At 37.3% G+C, this 12799-nt stretch overlaps 1 protein-coding gene across 6 annotated transcripts in view; it reads right to left on the reverse strand.

Moving 5' to 3' along the window:
* HMGCR (3-hydroxy-3-methylglutaryl-CoA reductase) overlaps positions 1-12799 on the reverse strand; it is a 30233-nt gene that overhangs the window by 13102 nt on the left and 4332 nt on the right. For 4 of the 6 annotated variants that reach the window (XM_042855951.2, XM_042855952.2, XM_005288270.5 and 1 more), the window contains exons 2-7: positions 8114-8300; positions 7601-7712; positions 5947-6034; positions 5598-5682; positions 3178-3283; positions 900-1006 (exon numbers count right to left, since the gene is read on the reverse strand). In XM_042855951.2, the coding sequence (XP_042711885.1) occupies positions 900-1006; positions 3178-3283; positions 5598-5682; positions 5947-6034; positions 7601-7712; positions 8114-8278 (663 nt within the window). In that variant the 5' untranslated portion in view covers positions 8279-8300. Of the gene's footprint in view, positions 1-899; positions 1007-3177; positions 3284-5597; positions 5683-5946; positions 6035-7600; positions 7713-8113; positions 8301-8669; positions 9480-10503; positions 11600-12799 lie in introns of those variants that run through there. The other 2 variants (XM_065550102.1, XM_065550101.1) reach the window with 2 other exon arrangements.

Consider the following 12799-nt stretch of genomic DNA (forward strand, 5'->3'; position numbering starts at 1 on the left):
ACGTATGTATACAGGGAATATACAATAACCTTATTTGTTTAGAAGCTATTGCAGAAGAATAAAGTTGAACACACACAAAAAACAACTGCAAGTTTTAAATATTGATAATTGGAAGATTATATACTATTATTATTTTCAACATCTAAAAACTACTGTACGTGACATATGATTTTGTTCCAGATATACCACAACCAGGGGTGAAAGTAACTTAAAGGACTTACCGGTACGCCAGAGTCCATAGTGGGGCGTGGCCTCAACCGGAAGAGGCGGGGCCTTTCAAGATTTAAAATTGCCTGGGTACCCTGGGGTAGTGGCGGCAGGGCTCCGGTGGTGATTTAAAGGGCCCAGGGCTCCGGCCGCTGCGGGTGGAGATTTAAAGGGCCCAGTGCTTCTGCCACTGCGGGAAGCCCATAGCTCTTTAAATCGCCTCTGGAGCCCTGCCGCCGCTGGGGTAGTGGCGGCAGGACTCTGGTGGTGATTTAAAGAGCCCAGGGCTCCGGCCGCTGCGGGGAGCCCCAGGTCCTTTAAATCCCCGCCGGAGCTCTGGGACCTTTAAATCCCCACCCAAGCCTGGCTGCCGGAGCTCCGGCGGTGATTTAAAGGGCCCAGGACTCCCCACAGCAGCTGGAGCCCTGGGCCCTTTAAATCACCACCAGAGAAGCCGGTCCAGCTTACTTTCACCTCTGACTACAACCATGCAAATTATAACTTTGATTATGATTCCTCTTGAACAAAGAAATAAATGTATAATAGGATATAAATTGTGAAGGCTAAACTTGGGTGCCATATTAAATTGTTATCTCTCATTTTAAATTAATAGCTATACAAAGAAAAACAGGACACCAGCATTAGGCCAATATGCTGTTATACTACTGATGCCATCTTGAAACTGGTCTTACCTCTAATACCAAGGAGACACATGCTGGAAAGAAAGTCAGGAAGACAAAGTAGTTGGCAAGAACAGACATGCAGCCAAAGCAGCACATGATTTCAAGCTGTCGCACCCCTACATTAAAAAGAGGCAAAAACATTCTTACATTTTGTGCTTACATCTTACACAATGTGCTTTCTTTATGCTGAAAAGGTATCACAATAGTAGCACAATAACATTAAACTGACTTTGTACATCATAAAAGGGCTGACTATCCCATCCCTAGATTGCGAAAAGTGAGCACATTAAGCAAGAGTGATCTTGCATTTGTATTTCAACATCAATACATTAAATATTTATAGTGTACTGATGTTGAAATACAAATGCAAGATTAGGATCTACATTGTAAGGTGTACTTTGAAGAATAATACTGTCATCTTATTTAAAGTGTAAATTAGCATTAGTATTTTAAAGCTCTCAATGAAGGACTGGTTCTAAGTTTGCAGGCTTCAGATTGTGACTCCTCATTCATCTGTCTACCAGAATTTGATTTTAAAGTAAACTTTAATCCGTGATATTTGGGCAGAGGTAGTCAATCATGTATTGAAGGAGTCAGGCAAAGTATTGATCTGTGGCTACTCTCTTGTAAGCATTGCACATATGAGCAGTTACTGATCTTCCTTCTGAACTTCGCTTTATAACTAAAAAAAGTTTCAAAGCGATATTAAATGTTATGAATATTTTCAGAATTAGTCTTCCCCATGAGCATTTCTGTAATTAGAAGAGAACTGAAGTTTTCATTAGGTAGTTCTTCCAAAGGTATATTTAATCACACTGAGCTGAAACTTAGAACGGGGAGTTGAGGTGGGCAGGTTTAAATATGCTTTCAAGGTTAAAGATGACAGGACATGAAGAAGAGCTCTGTGTAAGCTCAAAACCTTGTCTCTCTCAGCAACAGAAGTTGGTCCAATAAAAGATATTACCTCACCCACCTGGTCTCGGGGGGGGGAGGGAAGGGGAGGGGGAAGTAGTCTTGTGCACTTTTCTGATGAAGTAGCTGGAAAGGTTTTTCCAACCCATCCCACCAAAATTGTTTTTACATTAGAAATTCAGATCTGTCTAGCCTAGAAGACTCTGTGAGGGCTGGAGAGTTAATGAAATGATGTCATCAACAATGGTAGGAATGAAACCTGAAAAACTGAGGGGAAGGAATTTTTACTCAGACTGTTAAACAATGTTTTTTGTTAACATAAACTACTAACATTTTGGACAAAAGACATCCAAGTTACAGATTCATAATCTTAACTTCTTTGATTAAGATAAGAGAGCTAAAAGCATAAATCCTCTGAAATATCCAGTAAGTCCCACGGCAAAACCATGAAAGACCAAGTGAACACACCTGATGTTTCTAAAGGTAAACAAGCAGGGAAGAAAGACCTTAAAAACAAACAAACACACACACACACAGTTTCAGGCCCTATTCATACATCATAAAGAAGCACAAAAGTGTTCAAACCCATTTAAAAAAAAAAAAAAGAGAGAGAGAGAGATTCCTTTGCAGGGCGTCTTTAAAGTTCTGTGAGCTAAATTTTAAAAACTGAAAAATTGCATTTAGCCCTTATTGTGGATTTATGACTTGCAGTTTATTTATTTTAAAAACAGCTGAATTATTTACATCTGAAAAGCTCCTACTTTTTAGGCTTAGTAGCTACATTTCTTAAAACAAAAATCTTCTATAGTGCCAATGAAGATAAAAATCATAGAAAAGAAAAATATAAGTAGAAGTTTCTTTGCCTGTTTGTAGTTAAAACAGACTAGTAATCCCTAGCATGTAATTCAATTTAGAAACATTAGTTCTTACAACAATAAGGAGGCAAGTCATTGTTATTTCATACATCTGTACTGAAAGTGTAATGGATTAAAGAAGTTCCGCTATAGTGGGAGATTTCAGTTCATCCCAAAATAGTAAGGGAATAGCGTACAAAATAAGACCCCAACCCTGTAAAGTGATCTGTGCAAGAGAGCCTTGCACCCATGCACAGTGTCCTACAAGAATTCAATGGAAATCTGCATTTTCCTTCATGTCATCAGCACCTGCAATGCTATTCACATCTGTTTTAAGATAACAAAAAGCAAGTAAATTCAAAATATAGGCAATGACTATATCTCCCTAATTGTGCCAAGACACTGAAATATGACTAGTAAGAACATCTATTGTTTGAGGACCAGGAGATAATTGACACGTTAGCTGTGAATTCTTTCTTTTTTTAGCTTGAGATAACTAGACTCTTGACTATATTACTCACCTGACATAGTACCAACACCAATCACAAGACACTCAACAAGGGCATCAAGCGTAAACGTAGGACCTAGAATTGCCATTCCCCGTGAAATATTTTCTCTTACTTCATCCTAAAAAACACAGGAATTTCCCTCAGTTAAAATAAAGGCAAAATACAAACAGTGATGTGTTTGCAAAGTTACACCAATAGACAGCTCTCTGACAGAGAATGGGATGAATCACATCAACTTTTGATTTGTGTTGAAGAAGTGAACTGTAGACCATGGTGATCAAGCAAAAAGGTGAGATTCAGATAAAATGTGAAAAAGGCAGGCACAAGTCAAGCAGACTCGTTGTTCTTAACATTTCTTACCCAACCCCTCACAACATGATAAAAGAGCCGATAGGTTCCAGGGTAGGTATAGGAGCTCCCATAAAAAAGAGCTTCAATCATGATTAATAAAGTGAGGATTAAAAAGGTTTAACACCTTGATTATATAAATGCATATTGAATGTGAATATATGGCCTAAAACAGACATGTGGGTTCATTTCTCATATTCTCTTAAGGCTGATTTTGTTCTTTATTAATTACTTCAAGATGTTAATCTTTAATAATAATTTTTATTGTTTCACCATTTATGTAATCTGATTAATGACTGTACAGCTCTCCATCCTTAGCTGGGAGTTATTCTAAATTTCTTTAATTGAGACAGACTTTTGGTAATATTTATTAAAGAGACTAGGACACAAAGTTTTGTTAAGATAAAAATCAGTGAACACTTAAAGTCTATGCATGAGTCTACTTGACTTCTGATTCTTTTAAAGCAGTTTAGTAGTTTTTAAATAGTTTAATGGCTGTACTTTCTATACTAAAACCTAGAATATTGCAGATCAAAGCTATGTCACTAACACATCTTTCCTTTTTGTCCGACTACTTGTATAATCAACTTTTTAAAAACCCACTCATGTCTTCAATAATAAAAAGACAATTCTACTGGGCTATGTTTGTATGCAGATATATCCCCATTATGAAAAAATAATAATTTATATACTCAGGACATTTAAAAAAAAATGAAACTGCAGTACACCCTCACTATAATGCCGTACACAATAACAAACCTCTCCCAAGGCTGGAGGAGTTGTCACCTCCACACCCCCACCTCTGCGGGGCCAAAGGAGCTGTCAGCTCCCACTGCCCTCTCCCCCAGGCAGGGCTCTTTCACTATAATGAACCCCTGGCTGTACTGAACAAATGGATCCCCAGAGGTTCATTACAGACGAGCGTGTACTGTTGTTAGGGACAAATAGGAGCCTTCCTTCCTCCACAAGAAGCATTAAATCTAGATTCTTAGATTTAAAAAATCTCAATATCCAAAAGCCTGAACCTCATTAAAATGCTGTATCATTTACAGGGCATTAGCATTAACAGGTTGTAAAAACTAGGGCTGAGGGATTTAATTAGCTGTTTGACAAAGCTAAACAGATTTACTATAATGGAATCAGAATCACAACAGTAGTCTCAGACCTGGGTATAGAATAAGATGAAAGTTCGATGAAATAGAGCAGAGATCTGGCAACTGAAAATCACTAACATGCCTGAGAGAACTGACTAAGGATTTACTAATTTTTTATTTTTTAAACATGTAAACTCCTATCTTAAAAACTCCAGAAACCTATTGTGCACTAATTGCATGTAGGACACTCCAAGTAGTGAGAAATCCTTGTGGAACTTAGGCCATCTACTGTACTCATAGTTAGTATTATATCTTGTTTAGCTATTCATGGTGCTGGATGGACATTCTTACGTTTTCATATCTTCGAAAAAAGCAAAGATTCTTGACACAGTTCAAATCCAGGAGATGGGAGGGGACACTGATTTGGACTTGCACAAATATTAGATATGGAGTTCCAAAACAGATGCCTCACAGTGCCTGGATGCTAACAAAAATCCTATTTCATGCTCTGCAATATCAATGTACATTTTACACTTTATTTTATTAAGTTTGTTCAGATGACTGTACCTGTGTAATTCCATTCTTTTTACTATTTTAATCTTACTTAAAAATTTCCTGGATACTTTTTATTATATTCTTTAGACCACTACAACATTTTTCCTTTAGTTGGTGGCACTTTACAATCTTAACTTCATTCTAATAAAGTTTTTGTCTGGGAACTGTAGACTCACTAAACAGCATTGCTAATATTGTTTCCACTACAGTCCCCTGGCCTGATCCTGTAAGCACACTGATGCACATGAGTAACTTTACTCACCTGACTAATTCAACTGACTTCAATAAAACTATTCACTTGAGTGTTTGTAGGATTATGTAGGAACACTTGACATAGCATTACTATGTATATTTTTGTTCATGTATATATGTCTTATGAGGCATTAATATTCAGATGTTAAATTCAATAGCTACATTATAAAAAGCAAGGCTGACCTGTGAGTTGGAACTGAGTGCAAATTTGGCTAATGCACTGGCCCTGGAAAGGTCAATCAGAAGCAGGAAAAATGGTAATGCTTCACTGAAACAAGAGACATAGAGGAACACATTAATGATCCAATAACATTAGGTTTAAAAAACCAAACTTGTGCATTCTACACAATGGAAAAATCCAACTTTTTTTTGAAGCAGTAGCTAATCATGTTAATGTATCCATTATAGAACTTTACATAATTTAGACCAGAATGAGCCACACTTTATATTAGAATTAAAAAATGATTTAACATATGCACAAGGATTTCAAGACACTTAAATTTTTAAAAACCTGAAAATATGCAATACTTACTTCAAGCCTGTCAATTCTTTATCTAGGAAGTGAATCACCACTGTACTGAAAACAAAACTTGAGAAGATTGTGAAGAGGCCAGCAATACCTTAAAAAAATTGTAAGAGTTGCATTTTTAGATCATTCCAGACTAAAATAAGAAGGCACTGAAACCCAAACATTTTACAAACTAACTTTCTCCTTCTTCCAAAGGACCTTTTTCATATGATTTTACACTCTAATGTTCTCTTTTGCAGCAATAAACAAGTATCTCTGACTCAAGTGTTTAACTGCTACACTAGCCAAGAGGGACTTTTCAATATTGTGCTACAATTTAATCTCTGTTTGGGAGGGATGGGTTTAGTTCAGATTATATATTTTACTAAAGAGGCCAGAAATCCCACTTAAAACCAGTGGCTGAATATGAAGAAGAGAGAGGACATTTCCAACCCTATCATTTATGAATGTTCATGGTAAAATATTTATTTTTCTGTTATTAGAGAGTAAGCCCCAGGCAGCAAGACAAATGCATGCTTATTGTGCACATGTAAAATACAGAATTAAAATTGTTAATGAATATGTTTAGCTTTGCTTCAGCTTTTCAGATTGTTATTTTCTTCGGATAAGCTTTCACTGTTAATACTATGGGTTTGTCTTTTCAAAAAGATGTTTCAAGTGCTAGGATTTAGCCCTGGACCACATTTTAATCTAATTTCTGATTTCCACTATTCCTCAATCACTGAAATAATGTTTGAAGATAATTGTGAAATTGGAAGTTTAAATTCCTTCTGAATTTAACACATAAGCCAAAAGAGCTTTAAAATACAAATTTAAATTGTTAACCATCATTTCCAGATTGAATTAAATATAGCTTGTTTTTAATTAACTAACTACAGAGTTAAGAAATTACCAAGGGGATAAACGTATAAACAAAATCCACAAAAAACGTATAAAGAAACTCCACTTATGGTTGTATGATGGGGGCAGAAAAGACAATGGGTGGGGGCTGAAGTTCAGTCTAAGGGAAATGTATTTGCCTTTGGCTAGTTTCAATACACACTAGTCTTTTTGGCCCTTTAATAAGAACATTTAAAAGAACATGCTCTTTGGCGAAGTTCCTCCATTTTCTTTGCAAATTTCAATTCTTTCTTGTCAATCTATGTGCAAATCACAAGCACGTGCAAAGTTCTGATGAACTGGGATTTAAATGTGAATACTCTTTTTAAAAAAAATTGTAAAATTCCCCAAAGAGAATCACAAAAGTGTGATTAGTGCTGTATTTTAACAAAATTAAAGATCCTGAGGAATCCAAGCCACAAATCTCCTGGTTACTCACTGGAAAAAGGGACTTAATAAGAAATCAAAGAGGATGATCTCACAGAAGTGGTAATTATTTCAAGTTTTGTTAATACACACTTCAATAATTACATTTTTTAAAACAACAGTTATATACTCGCATCTCACTTCTGTCTTTCCAAACCTGAGAGACAGTCAAAATTTTAATAAAGAATCATTTCACTTGTAAGCAATATTGAAGTGTTCATCTTGCTACCTATTAGAGGGGCAGATTGATTCCACTATATATGTGACCATTTATGTTCTAACATTCACGAACACTATTCTACAACTAAGAAACTAAGATAACAAATAATAAATACAAAATAAGATACTCTACCCAAAATATATTTTGATCCAAGCTGCCTTAGATTCTGAAACTGGAAGTATATATAAAGGATTGCTATACAGCGCGTGATTGTCAGGATTATGATGTCACTGCTCAGAACGTCCTGTTTGAAATAAAGATGGCTTTAGTTGGCTCTTCTATTAAAACCCAATGAAAGTTTAACAATTAAAAGTACCATAAATTTAAATTATTGAAGCTGTAGAAGTGTTAACTCCAAGCGTTCCTAGTCCACCAAGTGTCTCAATTTGATTAAGAGCTCAATTTAACAAAGACCTGCTGTGTCACAATGTCTACTAACTACTTATGGCTGTACACATCAAAAATGGGGAAATTATGCAGACATTCCTTTCCATGGTGGCTAGCATGAGGAGAATTACTTCATTTCTAACATTTTAGGCCATTTCCCTCCCTTTGCCCTTATTCTATGAGAAAAACCTGCATTTTAAGAGTAGTTTCAGGGTTAAGTAGTAGATTAACTATTTCAAAATAAATTTAACTTCTTACTTCTTCAAGTTTTGGGCATTCATAATTCCAGCCACAGATCTTATCATTGCCAGTGAACATCTTCATGGACATCATACAGATGGTGAGAGTCACAGTCCCCACAATGACTTCCCATGGATGAGAAGCTACAAAAAGGCCATGCATTCGAAAGAGTCTCGACAGCATTTTCAAGTTTGTTTTTCTACACCTAGAACATGCCACAAAAGAAAATTTAGTACAATTAAGTTCAAAAAATGGAAAAAGAATGAGCATTGTATAATTTCCTCCAAGCTACTACTTCTCATCAAGTCTGTATGTTTTAAGACACTAAGGAATCTCAACTCCATCTCCAAATATGTATTTGCCTCTCCTGTTCTGAAAACATCTTCTAATCTATCTGTTTCTCCAAATTCCCCAAAACCTGAAAAAAGTCAGCTTCCCACCTCGCCAGCAAGCACTCCATTGCCTTTTTTCTCAAAGAGATCTACTCAAAGCCCCCGAATTTCTTCTTTTCCAATCTCACCTTTGTACTCTTCCATCCACTGAAACCCATTTACAAATTTTACCAACCTCTTACCTCTGGCCAGTTCTACTCTATCCTTGTTCTCTTTGACGATCTGACCTCCGCCCTTGTTACAGTCAACTGCTTCATCCGCCACATACTCTCCTCAATGGCCTTCAGTGACTTTGAACTCTCCAGATGGTGCCTATATTTTAGGTTTTTGTGCTAGCAATGGTTGGAATTGGTGTTAAAAACACTGGTGTTTGAGCTACACTACATCTTCTAACCATGTGTAATAAATGCTACTGTGATCAAAATGCAGCCTGCCATTCCATGTTAGCACTGCCGCTAGTGGTACTGTAGCAGTGGGAGATTTTTCACAACAACCTCGGTGTATATGAGGCCTCAAGTTCTTATCTCAATGACCTCTCTTTCAATACTTCTTCAGGGGGAATTGCGTCTTCACTTAGAATCTCAACAAGCATATTTGACTACTCTTCTACTCTCCATTTGGTTGCCCTCATTCACTCGGAATAGTTTCAACTACTGTATTATCTTTATACTCATCCCTACTAAATCTACCTCTCTATCCTGATTTTTCACCCTCTCTCCATTTCTGCATCTCCATCAGCAGCTCAAACATCCCTTGGACACCTTATTGACACCTCAAATCATTTTTCCTCCTCCTCTGGCTCACTTCTCTACCAATGTTGACAACACGCACCATCCTCCACAGCACCCGACTGAAGCCATTTTGACTTTTCTTTCTTTCCTCCTCTGTATTCAGGCCCTTACCAAATAGTGCACCTTCCTTCTCTATATATCCCACTAAAAATCTATTCCAGGGGTAGGCAACCTGCGGCACGTGAGCTGATTTTCAGTGGCACTCACGCTGCCCGGGTCCTGGCCACCGGTCCGGGGGGCTCTGCATTTTAATTTAATTTTAAATGAAGCTTCTTAAACATTTAAAAAAACTTATTTACTTTATATACAACAATTGTTTGGTTATATATTATAGACTTATAGAAAGAGACCTGCTAAAAATGTTAAAATGTATTACTAGCACGCGAAACCTTAAATTAGAGTGAATAAATGAAGACTCGGCACACCACTTCTGAAAGGTTGCCAACCCCCGATCTATTCTATCTTTTAATTCTTCCTGTTAAAACCTTAATCGTCTTCAACTCAGCTACACTAATTCCCCCTCTGGCATACCTGCCTCTCATCACGCCCACCACTTCAAACCATCCAAATTGCTGCTGTGAAGATTATTTTCCTCTCATACTACTCTGACTCTTGTCTTCTCCACATCTCTCAATATCCATGACTAGCTTCCAAACCAAATTCAAGGCACTATTTCTTCATCTAAAAATATTAATCCCCTTCCACAACCAATGTTCTGCCCAAGCTTCTCCAGTATCTTTTACCTCTGTCACAAACTGCCTTTTCAGTGCTGCCTTTCATCATCCCATTATTCTTTTAACATGCCTAGTTAACATTCACCAAGAGGCCTCCCTATCCTCCAAAAGACTCACCTATTCTGTAAATCCTTCAACTATGAAAACCACATCACACCTTCTTTCCTGTTTATTACTTTTGGATTCTAAACTCTTCAGAGATGTTTACCCCCGTTTAAGGCTACGCAGTTAGAACTAGAATTTCATTACACCTTAGGGTTGTTATTGTGACAAGTACTACTGGAGTTTGTGGCTTATTTTTCCATGACATGAAATCAATTAATTTTAAATATCTAAGATGAATTTTTTCAAAATATTTGATACCTTAAAGTTAATCAGTACTTAGATCACTAGGCCAGGGAACATCTTTTCATTATGTGACTTTGGGGATTGTGGATTGGGGCCTCTATGCATTTCCATAACAGAAATGATTTAAAAAAAAAAACACCCACATTAACAGAAATTAGAAGTAGCAACTCTCCCCCTCCAGGGAAGTGATATGCCTTCTTCTCAACCCACATCTCCTCAGACACCAGAAATGCTGCAGTCACTCAACAGGGAGGCATAAACCAGCCTGCAAAAATGCTTAACTGCAGGCTGAAGAGGCGAGGGCCTCAGCAGTTGTCAGAGTCTTTTTCTGTCCAAGTGCCCCTCCTTAATCACAGGGGTGGGTTCTAGCACCAAAATATTTTTCTTCATCCTCCTGCATAGACGGAGGACTTTGGAGCATTTTTTTGAGAGTTAAGAATTGTTAATTATACATGAGCTCTGCCTGTATTTATATATCCATGTTTATATATCCAAGAATTCTTTGAGGGGTCAGCAAACTGGACAAGGAGCCTGTCCCTTCCTCTAGCTTCTCTCTTCCATTTCCCTTCAACTGAACCCATGCTGGCCTTTATAATCATTTAGGGTGTGATCCACAAAGGAATATAGGCATTCCAATGCTGAGCATCATGGCACCTAATATTTAGGTGCGTAGAAAGTCACAGGAACAACACTAAGATCCAAAAAGCCACTCTAGGCGCATAGGCTCCCTATACAATGAAAGGGGAGAGAGAGATGTCTTAGAATACAATCCAAAAAAGCCTGAGACAAGGCAAAGAGCCACCTAAGTTAGCCAATAGCAAGAGGAGTGCTAAGCCCTGACCCTCTCTCACAGATAAGTGTCTAAGCCTGGGCTGTAGAGAGAAACCTATCTCTGTTTAGCAATCCACCCACAGGCACATCTTTGCTGGAGTCAGGTGTGGCATTTCTTGCAGGAATGAGTTAGGTCCCTGACTCACACCATGCAAAACAGCCAGAGGAGGTGATGGTGCCTATCCTCACCCCCGACCTTCAGCATATAGCATTTCAGCTAGGGATTAAAGCATTTGTCGGTGATGCAGATTCAATTCCCCCTCTCTGCTAATGAGGGAGAAACAATTTGAACAGGTGTCTTCCCACCTCTCAGGAGAGTACTCTAACCACTGAGCTGTGAGCTTTCCAATGTGGAGCTCTTTCAGTTCCTCCTGTTGAAACTGTTCCACTGTGGATAAATAATGAAAGAGTGCTTAGAGCAAGCCAGGGTCTCCCACCTCTGAGAAGGGTGCGCTAACCACCGGACTAGAGTCATTCTCTCTCTGGTGCAATTGTTTATATATTTATCCAAATGGAACAGCTTCAACAGGAATAAGGGAACCTACTGGATTGGGTATCCATCATTTGATGCTTGCAATCTGGCTAATTATGTTTCAGATTGCATTTTCTGGTTAAGAGTACTTCTTCCCAACCCCCAATTACCTTCTAGGTTTTGGGGAGGCTACCGTAGGATTTTTTTGTTTGTATTAGTTGACTTGTATTTTTAATACATGGCAAAGGCACCGAGAATCTCTCATATTTTGCACAGGTGCTATTTAATGTCTTGTATACATTTAAATAATAACTAATACTTTATTCTTTGTAGATTATTGCATTTGGTCACTACTTCATAGACTGATGAGTAGCAGAACTGTTCCCCATCATTTCAAGAAAATCAAGTTTCTGCAATAATCCATTAAACAAACTTCTAGTTCTGGAAAACTATAGGTATGAAACTAGTTTAAATCAAATAAATGTAATGATTCTGTAGAGACTATTGATGAGATTTGAGAACTTTGTAGAGATTTTTTGCAGTTCTGGTTTTCAGAAGGTGGGATTTAAAACCCTGTATTTGTTGGCTTAATTGTTTGTCAGGAAGCCTTGATTGTGTTGAGAATAATAAAGTTGGCTTTGGGTGAATAGGGCAGGCAGGAAGGTGATAGATTTCTAAGGTTTCTATTTTTCAACACCATCTAAAAATGTAGTAGAAACCAAGAAAACTCAAACTTGAAATTTATAGTAAACATTAGTGTAGCTTCTTATTTTTAAAATCATGTCAATTTCAAACTACAAATCAGTGTAACTATGCAAATTTCTAAAAGCAAATTAATAATGTAATTCAATATCTTGACACCATCTAAAATGTCAATATTTTAAATGAAGATATAACAAGTAGCATATTTTAATGAATGCTGCTGCATTCAGCCATGTTAGAGCTCCATTAGCTAACAATGCCATAACAAGATGTCTTTAGGTTAGGAACAGGAGCCCATCACTGGTTGATGCAATCACTTTTATGCAGAGTTGGCAATGAGGCACCTTGTGTTTATCATCAATAATTAATTGTACAACAGTAGCAAATACTAGATATTTTGCATAATTTATTTTCCCAGTCAAATAATTTCATTT

The sequence above is a fragment of the Chrysemys picta genome, chromosome 6 (assembly GCF_011386835.1).
Source record: "Chrysemys picta bellii isolate R12L10 chromosome 6, ASM1138683v2, whole genome shotgun sequence".
NCBI lineage: Eukaryota > Metazoa > Chordata > Testudines > Emydidae > Chrysemys > Chrysemys picta.